We start from the raw sequence: 20296 nt of genomic DNA on the forward strand, positions 1-20296 counted from the left end.
TAATTATCCCCATAGCCAATGCCTTAGTATCTATATACGTAATAGTCAAACCCGAGATATATCCAATATATAGATATTCATACATCAATACATACATACATTTCTGTTAAAAAGACATATATAGATCTGCAAGGTGGTGCCAGGACAGCCACCGTAATTGGGTACATAACCACAAACATTATTACTCCACCGTCATCCGAAATCCATTCTATTATACATTTTACAATTACTGTCTTGTTATATCTATGCCTTGTGTTTATCTCGTAGTATTAATGGAAAACGTTCCTACTGGCTTTGTCTAAAGATCATTCCTATAATAAATGTTGAACTGAGCTAGTATTTGCTTACTCGCATGTTGATGAACGCGTTGTGCATTTTTATTACGATTAGTTTATTTTACTAGTATTAAACATGCTGATTATATTACTCTTGTTAGTACAACGCAAACAAACACGGATATTTGATAGCTTTATTGGTAACAAATAATTAATAATGACACAAGCAATCACGTACACAAGTCCTCATTGTACAGTCAGGATTTCGTCTCCTAAATCAAGAGAGTTCTACTTAAATACGTTTCGGTTCACACGCTATATCGTCACTATCTAACATGGTTCTTTCCCCTTCTTTTATTAGGAGGGATGCAGGTGGGGTGGTGGTGGTGATGGTTATAAACACTTTTTATCACTATTCAGTGGCGGATCTAAGAGGGGCCATCCCCATGGCCTACATTTTGCGACAGTTCTATTTTTTTCTTTTTTCTTTTTTTTTCGTTGGAGAATTCAATTAATCCCCTCGGTAACGTTTGTGGCCTTCTGCCACATGTCACTGCCCCTCCCCCAAATGGATTTGTTGGATCCGCCAGTTGCTATCCTGTAGATGACTGCGCTGATCTATAGAAATCATTATATCCAAGGGGAAATGACTCTGGAGGAAATCCTGGAAGCCCGTATGACACGTATGGGTTATAGTGGATGGACGGAAGAACGGGTGGGTGTACTAGCGGTGTCTTGTGTTCTCGTCTCGGTGCGGGAGTTCTGGGCATGTCTCTCGACTGTAAGATTCGAAGAATGTTTTGAGTGGCCACTGATTCTGCGTTGGAGTCCACCACTTCCGCTTCCCGTTCCTTGTCGCGTTTGTACTTCGTTCGACGATTCTGGAACCAAACTTTGACCTGCAGAAACCAACAAAACATTCGAAAGATGAAAAAAACAAAAAAACTGTAGTACGTGTATATATAGTAAAAGTTTGTTTTGTGTAATGACACCACAAGAGCACCGTGGTTTATTAATCATCGGCTACAAGCTGTTAAACATTTGGTAATTCTAACAGTATAGTCTTAGAGATAAAACCCGCTACAGCAGGGATCTTTTATACACACTTCCCACAGATAGGACAGTACATACCACTGTCTTTGTTATACTAGTCATGGTGCACTGTTTGTGATGGGAAAAGCCTAATCAGAGAATGGGTCCACTGAGGTGTTTCGATCCTGCGACTCAAACACCTTAAGCGAGCGCTCTACTGACTGAGCTAGATCCAGCTCCTGTATATATATATATATATATATATATATATATATATATATATATATATATATATATATAGATCCTGATATATATATATATATATATATATAGAGAGAGAGAGAGAGAGAGAGAGAGAGAGAGAGAGAGAGAGAGAGAGAGAGAGAGAGAGAGAGAGAGAGAGAGAGAGAGAGAGAGAGAGGCTAGAATAACATAGTTGTTTTAAAAACAAACGTTTCCATATGGAAAAAACTTTCGAAACCGACTTATATAATGACAGTGCAGATACCTAGATTAAAACATTTCACTTTTTGGAGGACCTATTTCACTGAATGGACACTGAAAATAATAAAGTAAGTAACGAAACATGAAAATTAATAAATATTTTCTTAACGGCAGTTCGGCACGTTTGCATTTTTAACAGCACATTGATGCCTAAAATATGGTTGTTTTGAAACTTTGGCTGGGCATCCTGTAACTGTATTGACTGAAGAATAATATTTACCCTTATTCAAAAATGGACTAAATGCCAATCACTTTATAACTAGACAATAACCTGTTGATATGGATAAGATGCCTTTGCTAACATCTGTACTTAGCTACTGCTACTACGGTTACTGTTATTGTTACTGCTGCTACACCATGTACGTGTTAACGAGCACTCGCGAACGATATACTTTTACGGTCGTCTTCTATCATATCACATTCACGTAACAATAAAGCGTAAACCCACCCCCCCCCCCCAAAAAAAAAAAAAAAACAGTCTAGTGTTCGACCGCGATCGCGCGCCATCCTAAACAAGACTCTAGGCGATTGAGCAGTCTGATCGTACCTGTGTTTCCGATAGCTGCAGGCGCGCCGACAGCTCCGTCCTCTCCTTGCCCACCAGATACTGGTTCCTCTGGAACTCCGTCTCCAGCTGACCCAGCTGGTCCGTGGAGAACGTGGTGCGCGTGCGCTTGGGACGATCCAGGTCCAGCGCTTTGGGGAAGACCAGCTCCTTGACCACGCCGTTAGCATCTGTAACGTCAAGGTCTTTCGTCAGAAATACAAACAACACAACACACAACAAAAATAAATGGATGGATGTTTAACGAGACCCCAAGTAGGTGTCCAGGGTCGTAGCTAGGATATTTTGTGTGTGTGTGTGTGTGTGGGGGGGGGGGGGGGCTGAATTCTTGGAATGAACGAGCACGGAAGGCGCAAGACACTAGAGGGTCCGAGGGCATGCTGTCCAGGACATTTTGAAATACCATTTTGCAGTCATTTCAGGGTGGTTACATGGGGGACTGTCCCCCCCCCCTCACCCGCTAGCTACGGCCCTGGTGTCAAACAAGGTTAGTACATCAATATGATCATTTCTATTATATATATATATATATATATATATATATATATATATATATATATATATAATGTTGTGGGAAATGTACAATAGCATACAATACAAATATCAAGGTAATTATATTTTAGACAATTTTACAATACAATAATCAAGATAAGTATATTTTAAAACTTTGTATAGAAATCAAAATATTTGTAAGACTTTAAAATTAATTCTGGGTGAAATTTAAATGATTCCAAAACATTTCTGTTGCCAGTGTTCACACTGGGGAGGAAGATCCTTCTTTAATATAAATTAATGTGTCAAATATGTGTGGCCGATGCGAGCAAGGCTGAAGTCTACTTCATCCTTCCTGCGCCGCCTGTAGGAGGACTGCCACTCTCCCAGGAATGTGCTGAGGTGTCGTTAAAAATAATTTCCTTTCCTTTCCCGAACTATTTATCAATAATTAATTGTTCTGGCTCCCTCCCTCTCTCGCTCTCTCGCTCTCTCTCTCTCTCTCTCTCTCTCTCTCTCTCTCTCTCTCCAGACAAAAATGTTGAAAAACACCAAATGGCTCTATTTATAAATGTGCTAAGGTATCGTTACCCCCCCCCCCCCCCTCTCCAAGCTACACATCAGTCAATACTTATTAAATTAAAGGGACATTCCTGAGTTTGCTGCATTGTAAGATGTTTCCGACTAATAAAATATTTGTACGATTAAACTTACATATTAAATATATTTTCTTGTTTTGAATATCAGAGTCTGTACATTCAATGTGTTTCTGGTCGTCTTAATATTTGTAAGATGCCCAAACTGGATTTTGTCTTCAAATAATTTCGTAAAAAAAATATTTTAGGAAATAAAATGAAATTTAACGTAATACAAATATTAGAACGATCAGAAACACGTTTAATATACAGCCACTAATATTTTATGCAGAAAAATATATTTGATATGTAATTACAGTTGTTAAAAAGTCTCTGTTAGTCGATAACATCTTTAAAATTGCAGCAAACTCAGGAATGTCCCTTTAACTGTATCTATCATTTGTAATACAATATTCTTAAGAGTCGTTAAAATAAAATTCTAGCAACTTTCTTTAAGTGTTCTGTTAAAACTAAATTGCCTGATTTACGTAGAATGTCGGATTCATTAATTCTTTGAAATGTAATTTGTTATGCTGATCGACCACCCCGAAATCTTGTTGACGTGTCACCATATAACAGATTATAACCACCTAGGTGTTTCTTTTACTGGTTTCTCGATATTTTCCACTTGTTGAGAATCACCACTACAGTTGGAAATGATTCAATCATTCTTCAACACAAACCACCGGTTTCCCCACAATGGGCAACACATGCCTACGAACTGAACATACCCCCATGACGTCCCCCGGTCGCTGAATACTTCACAAAATATGATAGAGTTTGACAGATCCGCAGAAGAATATACGATTTAATAAAGCCTATGGAATATAAACACATAATGCATGCTTTGTAGTTTGTGATTATTACTCATTGTTGACAATATGGGTCTGTCAATGGCTTCCACTTATATACAGAAAACACATCAGCTATGAGATTAACTAATTTGCCTCAAATTGTGCAAATCCATAAGCCCACATAACGAGACCCGTTTTCTATGCCACGACAACTTAACCAAGAAGAAAAACCAAGAAAAACGCACGGACAATACTAAGTTTGACACGGCTGCCGGTCCCCTATTATCTCAGCATGCAGACGCGGGGCATAAAGGCGTACCCAGTGGGGGAGCTCGGTGTACAATACGTCATTTGTCCAAGCAATGTAATTAGCAGTCATATAGACGAACGCTGTTGACAAATTGTGGGAGGCTAGAGTACCTAAAGAAGATCGACAGCAGAATAAAATAAATGCAACTTGGGTAGACATTTATTTGTGATGATGGAGGTTTGTGGGTTTGGCAACCGTCACACCTGAGGCCTGCTTGAAACACGTGACAGAGCCGATGATGTTTGTGGTATTGTTGTGAAATATGAATACCAGTCAAGCACCTGATAATCACAGCACTTGTACGTTTTGGTAAATCATGGGGAGGGTTTATTGTAACAAACATACAATTAAGAAAAATAGAAAATCAAAACACACAAGAAAACAAATTATTAGAGAAAATTGTTTGGCACAGACCTCGGTTTAGGTAAGTATCTGCCGTCAATGGGGTCTTCTGTTAAAGTTTTGTGCTCCTTAAAGCGGTTAAATTTGATGGAGATGACACTGTCAACACGTGAAGTCGTTAGTCTATGAGGCTGTGTTAATATGGGTTTTTCAACAAGCCTCTTAACCCACATCGACTGGGCGTTTTGTGTTGTAGCTGTCACAATCGTCCAATTCACAGTATTTACTTAGGTCGTGGGGTTGGCATTCTTCTTGCACGTTCTCAGCTCATACATATTTGATTTTTCATTTTTTTTATTAAACCAACATGCCAAATATGTTTACGAGACACCTATAGTCAGTCCCACCCTCCTACAGAAACGTGGGTTTTTTTTTGTGTAAATAATTTTAGTTTGGTTTGTCGTAAGAAGAAAAGTAAAAGTGTTTTGGAAAAAAAAAAAAATCCAACAACTATTTTTGTGTGCAAATTCGAGCAAACATTATACAAATATTCGGGGAAAATGTGCGAACTTAATACCTTTTTACTATGTATTTCCACCATTCTACCCTCAAAATTAGTTGTAATTCATGTAAAAATGTGCAGTGATTCGTTTGCAACCCTATATAGCTGTTTAGCAGTAATGCTAATATGCATAAAAGTTGTTATCCAGATTCTGGCATTTTCGTTTAAATCGGGCAAAAGCCAGCCTGCCCCCTGCAACAATGGGAGCCCGTATACCTATGCAAATTGGCGGAAACAAACGGCAAAGAAGCCAAAACAACAAGTAGAGCTAACAATTAAGACACACAGTCTTGCCACCGAGGAAGAAACCTATTGTCTCCTTTTGAATCACTCCTTCCAAAGAGCAACACGTAAACTTGAACAGAACATGATACAGCCTAGATGATAATTATACAAGTACCAGTCGACAATCTGGTTCAAATGAGAAATTCTGTAATCGACATATGTAATCGAGTCATCATTGCAAGCGGTTTCTTTAAAACGTGCAATGAAAGCTCTTAATATGCTGGAAAAGTACTATTCCCTGTTAATATTCTTTGGTAATATGCTGTAATGAAGTCGGCTGACGCTCCTGTGAATATGTTTAGTTGTTTAGTCAATAATTAACAAGTCGTTCGTTTCTGGATTTCTGTTTTATGGTTGAGATATTCCCGTACTGGAAACAAAAACAATCTGAACACAACTGTAGACAACTGTAGACAGTAATCTTTGCTGTTATATCTATACTAATATTAATTGGACCTTACAGAACACCCACACAACAATATTAACAACATTACGTCCATCCCCTTATACATCTGGGACTATCGAATTTCTTCACCTGAGTTTCTCATCTAATTAGCTAGCGGCATCATAAAGGTCAGCCATGAAACATTAATTGTCCAAGAGTCTAATAACGAAATAGCTTAATTTTGCAACCACCCATTGTAAATAAATAGTTTTCCAGCACTTTTCTACAAAATCCAGTTAGACATTGCCCTGGGGTGTCTTTAGACTTGCAACAATATTCGTTTCTTCCTTTCTTCATCTCATTTCAGCTAGTTTCCATATTTTGTTTTTACCGCTAATCGCAAACGTTTCAGTTTTATTTTGCTTTAATTTTCTGTTTTGCTTGTGTTCAATATTTTGTAATAGTTTTATTTCCGAAACATTACATAATAATAATCGACTTACGACACAATAACTAATATAGGATATTTCTCAAGATAGACAAAAAGGGTACTTGATTAATATTAAACGGTCGAGACACGTTAAATGATAATACCAATAACGAAATATTTGAGCATGTTCACAGATACATTAAACAGACACGGCGATTTGACTAAGAACATTTATTTCGTGGTGCAGAATCATTTATTTATTTGTTATTACTTTTACTATCATATTGTTATTACTTACCAGTTGGGTTGTCTTAGAAGATAAAATGTTAACAATGAATACTGTTAAACCATCGATTACTTCTATTTGTTTTCTTTTCCTTTTCCGTCTTTTCAGTTTATTCAATCGTTTTCCACAAACGTTTACTTTTATTAGTTGATTGATTGATTTATTGTACAATTTAATGTTTGTAGTTAGAAAAGGGCCTCGTAAGTTATATAATTTGTGCCCAATCATTTTGTATACATATATTATATGCAATAAAATATGGTTTCATTAAAACAAAAATAGTACGGATAACTACGGAACTGTCACATACATGCACATACACATGCATCCCTTCGGGAATATATATATTAAAATTAAACAAACACAAGCAATTTAAATAAATTCAAAAGTATTATAAAAATTCAACATGTTTGTTATTTCCCAAACGGTTCATTTTTCTTTTACTTCAAGCCAAACTGAATTAACTGATAAATAAATAAATAAACAATCCTCGACAAACCATCCTTAAAACTTACGACTGAAATTAAATTCATGTTCTGTCATGATAATTTACATTCACCAAACATATTCAAGGCCTAACAATCACTTCGTCTTTATTAGCGAAAGACGCCATGACGTCTGTTGGTATTATAAATTAAAACATGGCGCTTAAGGTAGTGTATAATGTGTTTAGTTTATACCGTACACGCGGCTACTCTTTGGTTGGCTGAATATGTCCACGACCATTACTGTACAGCTAATATGCATGGTAGTATACCTCAATTATCTATTGTTTATTTCAGTTTGTACACCGCAATACAAACCATTAACGTAAGTAGTGATTGCTATAAGCAAGTTTGTAATTCTTAATATCACATTATCTGCCCGGTTATTTCTTCAGTTAGGCTACATGTTATGAGTAATAGAAAGAAAAAAAATATATACGGTCTGAAATAATATTCCTGTGTGTACTAAGGCTATATGTTGTATATTGTAGTACAATAAACTAATTAAGAAAATATTACTTCGAATTCCGGGAGCAGATAATATTCTTCACTAAAAAAAAATTCTAAATTCAAAAGTATTATAAAAATTTAACATGTTTGTTATTTCCAAAACGGTTCAATTTTTCTTTTACTTAAAGCTAAACTGAATTAACTGATAAATAAATTTTGATAAAGGTTGTAGCGATTTTGTTTAATGAAATAATCTTTTAATACTGTCATGCCCGTTCATTTATTTATTTTTAAATTTTAAAATTATTTTAAAAAACAAAACAAATACTGTTCCATTTGTTATGTGCGAAATATGTTTATTTGGTAATTCTTCAATTTGCTTTCTAAATGGTATCCTTCGATTACTGCAGAGACGCTGGAAGTAGTTATGCACCTCGGACGATATCGTAAAGGAGTTTCACTCTATTTCGTTACATTTGATAATTTAAGAATGAAAGATCAGTCTATTTAAAACAAAATGTATGTTGCTCGGCCCTGTAATTTTAAATTCAAACATGTTTAACTGCAAAACATGCTGGCATTCTAAGAATACATGTATTATCAAACCAGTGCACCACGACTGCTTAAAGGCCGTGGTATGTGCTTTCCTAGCTGAGGGAAAGTGCATATAAAATATCCCTTGCTGCATTAGGAAAAATGTAGCGGGTTTCCTCTGATGACTAATATCATAATTACGAAATGTTTGACATCCAATAGCCGATGATTAATTAATCAATGTGCTCCATTTGTGTCGTTAAATAGACAATCTTTCTTAGAATATTATGATAGTTTATCAATATAATAAACAAGAACTTTTACTCTTTAAAGGTGCGATCACATTTATCCGTTTTTTACTCTCCGCTCCCGCTCCCGCACCCGTTATCCGTCGTCCGTTGCTTACGAACACACCTGTCAGTAATTGTAACAAAAATGCATGTCTACAGTTGCTGCACGAGAATACTTGATATTCACGTGTGTTGTAGGGTATATATACTTCGAAGCATACAACAAATATCCCTAATTATTCGACATGTCGAAATACCTACAAGTCCGCTGCAATGATGATGATGATGATGATGTTTTGCTAATGTATTGGTATGGAAAAAGGAGAAAGAAGACGATGAAGAGGTTGAATAGAAGATGGTGGGTACACCATATTAATACATTTATATTTATACATATATATTTTTTTATGCATCTGTACGGGCAACGGGCAACGGGCAACTATATTTACGTGCCCCTATCCACGAGGGTTCAGGCACGCCCACCCCGGATTCAGCCTCTGACATCGCCAGTTGTCGATTCCGGGGCGGGAGGGTGCATCTGTACGTCTTTGTACATGTGGTGTGCAGGATTATATAACATCTCCCTCTCACGGACAAGTCCTATAAGCTTCTCGTAATCGAAGTCGTCTGTTTGTCTCGGCATTTTATAACACTGAACATCAATAATAAAATTAAAATAAACAATTTTATTTTAGTTTGGTATTATTAAATTTTATATAGAAACAAATTAGTGTAATAGTCAATATTATATGGAATCTTAATTTCAATTAACCAAATTTTATAAAATTACTTCTCCATTAGAATTACAACATGAAATGTAAAATAACAAAGTTATGGACAGAGTACATATATGATAATATTATAATTTTAGTAACAGCGAGGAAGTTACTTTTGTTTGCAATGAATGGGGTATTTCGTTTTTAATTACTTAAATAGTAACCTCGTCCCACTTCTATATACGGTTCACTACCCATTAATGTTGAATGAGAGAATAATTTTTTTTAACGAAAACATTTATAAGGAAAATAAAGCATTTACCAGAAGTGCCAGACCAACAACCTACATAACTACGTACCTTAGAAACATATAAATTTTACCAGTAAAAGACACTGCAGACAATAACGTTTTCGTATTTATAGCAAATTGATTACAAATTACTTATAGCCATTGGTCGATATTAACTCATCATTTCAACAAGAAAATCATGAATACTGTGATTTCACGTGTAAATGTATTCAGTGGCATACCTGTATCACTTATTTTTCGTGGGAATGGGTGGTATTTCACCTTTAACAAAATATGAAAGTACTTGATGGGTTGGGGTATGTTTGAACCCCACCTTACCACAACCCCCCTATAAAAATTAGTTATGAAAATATTTACATTGGTGGAATAATGAAATAACTTACACACACAAACACACAGACATATATACAGACACACACACAGACAGATATTTATGTAATTAGAGCTGTATCTACGAAGAATTGAATCGCGAGGTCAGGAAATACCCTAAATATGACGTCACACTGTGGGAATCCTATCCGCATCCATTGTCCGCTTCAGTCAAAATCGGTCCAGGAACGATTTGTGCGGACGAGTGTAAGTGTGCGGAAGCGGAGACGAGTAGGTCTGTTTGCACGCATTGATTTCAATACAATCGAATTTCACTGACGACGGATAACGGGTGCGGGAGCGGAAGCGTGAGGAAAAAACGGATAAATGTGATCGCGGCCTAAGACGTTGTTTGATTATTTAGTTGGTAATGTACATGCTGAATGGACGAAATGTATTGTTGACGAAATGTATAATAAGAAAATAGAAAATACATTGCAACTCAGGATATTGCCAGGACATCAATAATTTAAAACGTTATTATTACTTGTGTCAACTTATTACCTGTTTAATTGTAATCATTAAAAGGTTTAGTGTAACAGAAACGACGAAACGCTTGTATGGAATGAATGGACGAGTTGCAAGGTGGTCCAATCGTATACTAGTAGGTACGACATGTACTGCATTAATGCCAAGCATAAGTGGTAACGTGACATTTTGTTTAAGTTAATAAGTTTGTTTCTTAGTACTCCATTATGATAAGTGTAATGCAATAGCTTTAATATTATATGAATACGAAATTATAATTACGAAACTATTGTATCTATATTGCGCACACGGACTATGTAATGAAACGATCATAATAGCCAAACATTTGTAAATGGCAGTAAGTGATATATAGGTACCAAAAGATAACATAATACGTGTTTCATGACTGTGGCACCTTAAGTGTAATTAGAGATATATAATGTCATAGGAATAACAAATTATATTTACAAAATATCTAAATTGAACATACGACCATTTGCCGAAAACCCGACAACAGCCTAACATTTGTAAATAAGTGACTGTAGTTTTAATTTCTTTAATATAGAATACCACAAAGCAATGATAATAACAACTTCAATGTCAAACAAATAAGCATTTGTATATTTGGGGAAAATACGGTTTTCGAATTTTGTACCATACACCACTGTCTACCCTTTGTATATATTTGTGTTGTACTGATGTTCAGCACAAAAGAATTGAAAATTGAGTGGACAAAATATACGGTAGACGATACGTAACGAGTGTATCTTAACTGTCCAAATGTTCGTCTTGCTCTCTTACGGTCAGCGAAATCTCGGGCTGCAGGGGTGGTGGTGGGGGAGGGGGGGGGGGCGGGCGGTGGTGAATCGTCTGTGGGCGAAATGTACAGTCGACGATGTCTTTCCCTTTCGTCATAAAACACAAATAATAACATTAAATAAGGCTGATGAATTTTTAATCAAATATTTTGTGTTGTTGCAAATAAAATCAAGACTATTTAAGATTTTACATTTATTCATCGGCTGTCGAAACTTTTCTCATGTCTGTTATAATTTATATATTTTATTTTTATACTAACAAGCACTATCAGATTACTTTTTTCTTTTTGTCTTAGACATCCGCGAATAATTTCAGAGGATGTGCCCAAAACAGGCATCCTTGAACCTTTAGTGGATATAAGCACAAGTCAAATGGTTAATTAATGAACATTATACAACTGAAGACAGTTTAACACATAAGCAAGACAAATCAAAAACCCAAACAAAACCCCCCAACCTCTACCCCCCCCCCCCCCCCCACACACGTAAAATGAAGAGAAAACCAACAAAACTTGGATGATGTATGGCGTTAATTTTTCAGTGCCAAACAGATAATTAATTTTAATCAGTGGGCTTGAGGCACAACGTCATAGAAGAGTGGATACAGGTCATTTGCAACGAGATTATCTAGTATAAGTATAGTATTAACCATAGTCAAACGCACACAGTGTCAGTGTCATTCAAGTCTTATGTGGTTAACAATAGGTAAATACGATAATGTTCTAAGTTGGTAATTGTATATGTTGTCTTAACAATAGGAGGGTTCACATGTTGTCTATGACAATCGGAAGGTTCATATATCAGCATAGACTGTGTTTGTCTACGGAACCATTATTTTTCTCGCTCTAGCCAGTGTACCACGACTGGTATATCAAAGGTCATGGTATGTGCTATCCTGTCTGTAGAATAGTGAATATAAAATATCCATTATTACTAATGGAAAAGAATGTAGGTTTCCTCTGTAAGACTATATGTCAACATTACCAAATGTTGACATACAATAGCCGATGATTAATAAATAAATGTCATCTAGTGGTGTCGTTAAACAAAACAAACTTTGACTTTAGCTGCATCATTTGTGATGGCATGAACCATCACGGAAAGTCCAGCGAATGTTGAAATAATAAAATATCAAACGTTTTACTTTAGTATTTGAAAACAGTATCGTTCCTGACTCATGGTTAGTTGATATAATCAAGCCAATTTATAAAAGTGGTGATAAAGATAATCCTAAATATTATAGACCTAATGTATTACTTAGTTGTCTGGGAAAACTGTTTACTGCTGTGTTAAATACTAGACTAAAAGTGCACCTAGAAACGAATGATATACCATCTGAAGTTCAAGCAGGATTCAGGAAAGATTATTCTACAAATTATCATGTCTTCACACTATATGGACTAATAGAACTGATGAAAGCACGGAAGAAAAACCTTGTGTTTACATTTATAGATTTTCGCAAAGCTTTTGATTCAGTTTGGCGAATTGGATTTGGAATAGACTACTTTAAAATGGTATAAATGGTGAACGTTTTCAAGTACTTTATAATGTGTCAGAATATTAAATCTTGTGTCAGCGCACATAACTTCGTGATAGATTATTTCCCCTACTGTGTAGGTGTAAGACAAGGTGAAAATTTATCCCCTTTGTTATATGCAATGTTTGTTAATGATATTGAAGGTACATTTAAAATGAATGACTGCCATAGGCATAGACCAATTATTCAGTGATCCTTTAATTCATATGTCAATTGATATTTTTGTTTTACTCTATGCTGATGACACCATACTCCATTACCAAGATATGCAAAAATCTCGGAATGTATTGCACGAAATGGAAGCTAACAGTAAATTGTAAAACGTCAAAGGTCTTAATCTTTAGTGGTAACAAGAAAGATTACAGAAAGGTGTTTTACCTTGGAAAATCAAAGCTTAATAACAAAGAACGTTATAAATATCTTGGTATTATGTTTCACAAATCAAATAGATTTACTAAGCCAAGAAACATGCTATATACACAAACACAAAAGGCTATGTTTTTCATTTTATGCCAAGACATATGTTATAATATGTCTATCCAGTGCCAACTAGAATTATTTGACTGCATGGTTTTACCAGTCCTATTATATGACAGCGAAATTTGGGGTTTTGTAAATTTGTCATTAACTGAAAAATTATGTAACCAGTTTATAAAATTATGATTACCCGTGAGAAAATCTACAACATTGTATATATTATATGGAGAACTTGGACGCTACCCGGTATATATTACTATAAAATTAAGAAAGATCATTTACTAGTATCGACTAATCACTGGAAAACAGTCCAAGTTGTCATTATTGTGTACACATTATTACTGAATGATGATAAAATAACATTTTTAATAACAAATGGATTATGTATGTTATATCTATTTGGCTGTACATATATATGGTTATCACAATGCAATGATATTACTAATGGGTCCATGTTGAAAACATATTAATACAAAGCTTACTAATCAATATTCACAATCATGGTATATTTATATTGATAACTCATCCAAAGCGTCAAATTATAAATTATTTTAAAATACTGTTCAATTTGAGACATACATCACAATTATAGAGTGAAAACAATGGTGCCCATTATTACGTTTCTGATTATAAAACCACAATCTTCCAATGGAAACGGACAGATGGATGAAAAATATACCACTACAAAATAGAACATGTCCACTGTGTAATAATGACGATATCGCAGAGGAGTTTCATTATATGCTTACATGTGTGTTTTTTCAAGAATGAAAGAAATCGTTATTTACAATCTTTCTGACAGTCTAAACCAAATATATATATACTTTTTTATATATAAATTATTAAACTCTAAGAAAGCTGGTGTTATTTTGTAGTTTAATTAGGAATACTTTCAAATCATCTGGCTGATATTCTGTGTATTTTTGTGTATCTTTGTATTTATGTACATTTATATACACCCACCATCTTGTTACAATTATATTGACCGCTGTATGTATATATATTTTCATATGCCATTGACTACGGCCTAAGTGTAAATAAAGTTCAGTTCAGTCATGGATAAAGAACGGAATCAGTGGCGTAGGCGGGGAGGGGGGGGGGGGGGCACGGTGTCCAAGGTTTCCCAATCAAACCTTTTAAAAAAAACCCCAACTATTATATTTTATAAAATCGTACATACATGTATACATAGTTACATAGTGTGAGTTGCCCTCCCCCTCCCCTAAAAAACCCCCAACAAAAACAGACAAACAAACAAAATGTGTTGCCTCCACAAAATAAGATCCTGGCAACGCCAGTGAACAGAACAATGCGCTGGTTGTGGCATTAGAAAGACAGAACATGGACATTTTATATTTCTTTTACAGAAAAAAAGAAATGTGTATATACTCACCCCCTAGCCCAATCTCTTGTTTGATCAGCGCAATGCGTGAACTACGTGTGGGTTGGTAACTACGACACATAGACCTAGCAGAATGTAGAACTCTGTTACCACCTCTTTTAAAAAAAACCCAGCAACAACACAATGTACGTTTACCTACAGGCAAGATGGCCATAAGAGACAAACTGACCAATATCTCTGGAACATGATGGATGAGGCTTACGTATTGCAGCGGACTTGCTGGTACCAGGTCAGGACAAGCATCTACTATCCCTTGCATCTTGCGTCAACACCGAGGTGGTTCGATCCTGCGACGCAAGCATCTCAAGCAAGCACTCAACCGACTGAGCTAAATCCCACCCCTTGTATTCGACAGAGTAGGAATAAACTAGTTGTGAGGTTGTCTTGTTTAGGGGAAAGAACAAATTTTAAATCATATCTATATTATAAATACAAAGATGTCTGAGATGTACGTCCATACCAGTTGTATCACATGTTACAAAAACACGGAATATTCCGTACCAGATGTATCGCTTACTACGTATATACTTTTCCAACCAGTAGTATGGTAACATAGTAATTGTATATGTATTTTTTGTGTATTTCAGCCACTTATTTTATGTATTTTAGTAAACATTTATTTCAGCAGTTCACTTGGTTATAACACGTTTACACTACTGATCTGAACACATGCATGTTGTCTTTCAAACAACACTCTTTCCTTTGTCGTGTACTTGTCTACCCCGTCGGTGGGCCCATGTGGGCTATTTCTCGTCGCAGCCAGTGCACAACGACTGGTATACCAAACACCGTGATATGTGCTATCCTGTCTGTGTATATAAACGATCCCTTGCTACTATTAGAAAACGTAGCAGGTTTCCTCTGTAAAAATATATGTCAAAATGACCAAATATTTGACATCCGGTGATTAATAAATAAATGTGCTCTAGTGGTGTCGTTAAACAAAACAAACTTTAACTTTTTGTACTTCTCTAGAGCTTGGATGTTATGTAGCATCATGCCCATAGGAAAGATATCTGGAGGGAGGGGGAGCACAATCTCTAGTGAGGTGTCACAGCCTCTAACAGTGTGTGTGTGTGTGTGGGGGGAGGATTAGCACTAGTCATATTTTACCTATATTTATATAGAGTAGGGCAAAAAACAAACCCGTACATTTTCGTCCTCGAGGGAGAGGGGACCGTTCACCCTGGATCCTATGGGCCTGAACATATGTTAGTAAAATCTGTAAAACCTTTAGATTCTGGACATTTTAACATTCTTCAACATTTGAGAGAGAAAAACAGTCATCTGTGTAATATGTAGATTTAAAGTGTTAGCTATTTCCAAGATTTGGAATTGGACAAAGAACAAGAGATATTTAAGGTCGATAAATAAATATTAATAACAACTGTTAAGCATATATTTAGTAGGCCTATTGTTATATTGTGTATTTTAGGACTACATGTACGTATGCTGTGAATAAATCCAAGTAACCAAAGAACCTGCTAGGATATCACATGTTACGTCTACAGGAAGAGAATACGATTCATTAAGATAAACACGAAACAATAACAACAACCAGTTTAACCCGACGTGTCACATAACACGTGTTTGTAATGAGTTATTTACTTGTTTAAAGACGAAAGAAAATTAATAAGATATGCATGTATACATAATGTGTACACACAGAGATCAATGGCAAAAGGAGGATTGACTTCTGATTAATAACAAGATACAATTACGTTTTACAAATATTACAAAATCCGACAGAACTGATAATTTTATTGCATGTCTTTTTGCTTTTGTTATCTTTCCTGACAGTGCTAAAATATTCAAATGATATCATAGTCAAACTTCATGCATATCCAAAAACATAAACGGAAGTCTATCGTAAGCTCTAGTGTTTTTAAACCATTTTGAAATGTGATTAAACAGTGTTCAATTGAGTAACTTCATAAGAAAGTAGATATAATTTACCAATATGATGGATAGACAGTGAAAGTTGAAAGTCGATGAACTACATTAAAATAGTAGTTGGTGAAAAATAGAATGCTAAAATTTGCAATAATGAGAGAGAGAGAGAGAGAGAGAGAGAGAGAGAGAGAGAGAGAGAGAGAGAGAGAGAGAGAGAGAGAGAGAGAGAGAGAGAGAGAGAGAGGCAATAACAATTTACCTTGGATTTTTATTCGTTGACAATAATCTGGATAACTTTCACGAAAGCTGGGATTGTGGTCGTGCGACGACGTCAAAGCTTGGTACATGTCCATCTCTATCACCGTCAACGACGATGTTTATTTAATGACTCCTATTTCAAATATAACTGCGTCCTATTTTAAAAAACTTTGTGAAATATAAATAAATATTTCTACCGAGAAGAACGTGTGCTTCGTATGAGAGCTTATTGGTAGCTGTTTTATAAACATCGTCAACAAAATCACCCCGGGGGGCCGACACGTCACGTGTTCCACTCTATGGGGGTGCATGCGGCTCTTCGTGCTTCAGAGACGAGTGACGTTTCGCGGCAATATCTTTCAAGTGGCTATGGAAAACTAATTCAATTATAACCGAAACACGTCTATTGTTGCAGCACATCTTAGTGCAGGTACACCATTTTAATGGGAAATAGTCCGAAGAGCGTATAATTACGAACCATACATGTATAACAATACATTTTTATATTTCTTTAAACACTAATGCGGTGTTTTATTTTATTTAAAAAAAAAAAAAAAAAAAATCAGTGCACGGAATATTGTGTAAACATCTGCAGATTTATGCCATTGTTTGAACCGCTGGTTGTGTTGTCCAACCTGCATTAGGAGTTGGTGGAAAGGTTCTTGAAAGCATGTTTCCCCCACTGTATGACGGGACTAGACTTGCGAGGACGAAGTAGTTCTGAATGGACAACGATTGTTCTGAATAGCGCACGGAGTTTAACGTTTCAGACAGACATCTAATAATTTTCCGAGCCAGTGGATATTAATAATAAAGGGCCTGGTTGACAGGCATCGATACTATGACTGGTTGTCGCAGTAATACAAACTCCCACGTGAAGTAAATATTATAATCGCTCAACGTGGTTCATCGCCAACTTTCCGTAACATCTTTTTATCCTATTTAGGTTTTCGTCATTTACAATTTTCAGTATTAAAACACATGTATTAACGTGTTTTTGAAAATAAATAAATAAATAATTTTGTTTGCTTTATATAACAGTTTAAAAAAAAATTGTAGAGATAAAATATTACTTATGGCAAATGCGCCATTAAATATCATTTAGTAAATAAATTCCTCAAACAAGTGGTATATATTTTTTAACAGTATACATATTCATACGAAAGGATATGGTTATTTTTTTTTTTTTTTTTTTTTTTTTGGGGGGGGGGGGGTTGGTTACTTATTTGTTTGTTTTATTGTTTTTGTAGTTTTCTTTGTTGTTGTTTGTTGCGTTTTCCTTTGGCGTTTGTTTTGTTTTGTTTTGTTTTGTCATTGTTGCTGAACATGCAATCATCACTTAGCTAGTTTGATTGTTCTCTGTTATGTCGAGTGACATTTTGTTCACTGTATTGTGGCTTAACTAAATATATGTTCACTGTCATTTGTGTACTGGCATTTTGTCCACTGTTGTATCTTTTCGTATTTTGGGCAGGACGTAGCCCAGTGGTAAAGCTCTCGCCTGATGCGCGGTCAGTCTAGGGTCAATCCCCGTCGGTGGAATCATTGGGCTATTTCTCGTCTAGTAAGTGCACCACCATGTCTGTTAGTATTCTGTTCACTATACGGCACTTTTTTATTTTGCTTACTCAATGTATGTATTGGCATATTCTTTAGTCTAGTATGTCTATTGGTATTGTGTTCACTGTAAGACGTCTGCTTGTCTTTCGTTCACATCTGTGTATGCGCTGTTATATCTTGTTGTATAGTCTGTCTATTGGTATTTTGTTCATTATAAGACGTCGTCTGGTATTTTGTTCACATCGGTGTAAATATGGGTTTTTTGGATATAATTCCTTGATCTAGTGCGTCTGTTGGTATTTCCTTCAACGACACCACTAGAGCACATTCACTAATTAATCATCGGACATTGTGTGTCAAACATCTGATAATTCTGAAGCATAAGTTTTCAGAGGAAACCAGCTATATTTTTCCATTTGTAGCAAGGTATCTTTTATATGCACTCCCCTCACAGACAGGACAGCACACGCTACGGCATATGATATGCCAGCTGTGAGGTTAGACCGAGTATTATGCCTTTCGAGAGCGATTATAACTGTCCAAGTGCCCGTCTAGCTCAAAAGGCATATACTTGGGTTACTGTGAGGTGTGAAATGTTAACGAGAGCAAGCTATTTGAAGCACGCCTGACCTGAACACGCGTTTCGACATTCTACTCCTCGACAGTGTACAGTTTATGTAGGTAAACACTAATAACACAGTGAAAAAGGCAATGGATTCCGACAGCCTAATGACTGTTGATGCCTCCACAGAGTCTACCCGACCTTCACGGCAGGGATGTAGACTCCCTGTTTGTAAAGACTGGGTAATAACTAGCGACCGGTGAACTGTGCAGCGCGAGGGCACTTGTCGCAGATTCTGCCGATACGTTTACACCGAAACCCATCGGTACGTTACGACTAGACATACATGTCAACGGACGTCAGCCCATCGCCTCGATGTCGCGGTGATAAGATCACGTTCTGTTGAATGACACGGCTTTCAGAGGAAGATTACCACGTATTATCGGCTTTAATACCGGCTGTCAACAAGAAAAAAACATTCTTTTTGCCGTAATTATACTAAGTTTTTTTCATGCATGTTATATGAGTGCGCAGACTAGCGTTCAACTTACACGTAACAAATAAACAGTCTTTCGGTGCGAGTTTCTTATCCGAACTAAATCTGTCATTAATTTAAAGGGACAGACCCTAGGTTCAACCCGTGAAAATTAACACTAAGTTTAATTAATCTACAGACCTGAAACACATTTGGATAAAGTTACAATTGAGTGAAACACGAGTCTATGACTTTGAAATGGTGAAATACTCTCTAAAAACGGACTAAAACTCGACTCCATAACTGTGTCTTCTCAGACGCACGTGCGTTTTTAAAAATATAAGAAATGCATTTTGTGATATTAAAACCACCAGGGTGACCAAAAACACTTCGAATGTATGGAAATTGATAATCTAAACCATAAAATCTAAGTAAAGTGTGATTTCAGTTATTAAAAACGGCTATAAGAGTAAAAAATATGCCTTAGTGTTTAAAAACTAGGGTATGTCCCTTTAAAGCTGGTATAATAGAAAGATTGCAACACCCCACACAACACCCCACACAACACCCCACACAACACCCCCCACCCCCACAAAAAAAAAAAAACCCAATAAAAAACAAAACAAAACCCAACAACAATTAAAAAACCCAAAACAAACAACAACAACTCAACAACAACAAACAAACAAACAAACCAAAATCAACATGCACCCCCCCCCCCCAAAAAAAAAAGAAAAAAAAAGAAAAAAGAAGAAGCAAAACGAACACAACTTTTATATACAGATAATTCTGATA

At 35.9% G+C, this 20296-nt stretch overlaps 1 protein-coding gene across 1 annotated transcript; it reads right to left on the reverse strand.

Annotated features, from left to right (window-relative positions):
- Positions 1–455: 455 nt before the first annotated feature.
- On the reverse strand, positions 456–17145 carry LOC121382612 (ventral anterior homeobox 2-like). Its single transcript, XM_041512131.1, has 3 exons — positions 16906–17145; positions 2359–2546; positions 456–1174 (listed from the first exon to the last, which is right to left on the reverse strand). The coding sequence occupies exons 1-3, from the start codon at positions 16997–16999 to the stop codon at positions 869–871; spliced, it is 588 nt and encodes a 195-aa protein (XP_041368065.1). The 5' UTR covers positions 17000–17145; the 3' UTR covers positions 456–868.
- Between the last annotated feature and the right edge of the window lie 3151 nt (positions 17146–20296).

The sequence above is a fragment of the Gigantopelta aegis genome, chromosome 10, assembly GCF_016097555.1.
Source record: "Gigantopelta aegis isolate Gae_Host chromosome 10, Gae_host_genome, whole genome shotgun sequence".
In the NCBI taxonomy this organism is placed as follows: domain Eukaryota; kingdom Metazoa; phylum Mollusca; class Gastropoda; order Neomphalida; family Peltospiridae; genus Gigantopelta; species Gigantopelta aegis.

Bases quoted from the DNA above. Each gene is read 5' to 3' on its own strand.
- LOC121382612 (XM_041512131.1), bottom strand. From the start codon at position 16,999: ATGGACATGTACCAAGCTTTGACGTCGTCGCACGACCACAATCCCAGC. The intron at 2,547-16,905 runs GTAAATTGTTAT...TTGACGTTACAG, and splicing joins TCAACGAATAAAAATCCAAG to ATGCTAACGGCGTGGTCAAG. The intron at 1,175-2,358 runs GTACGATCAGAC...TGGTTTCTGCAG, and splicing joins TGCAGCTATCGGAAACACAG to GTCAAAGTTTGGTTCCAGAA.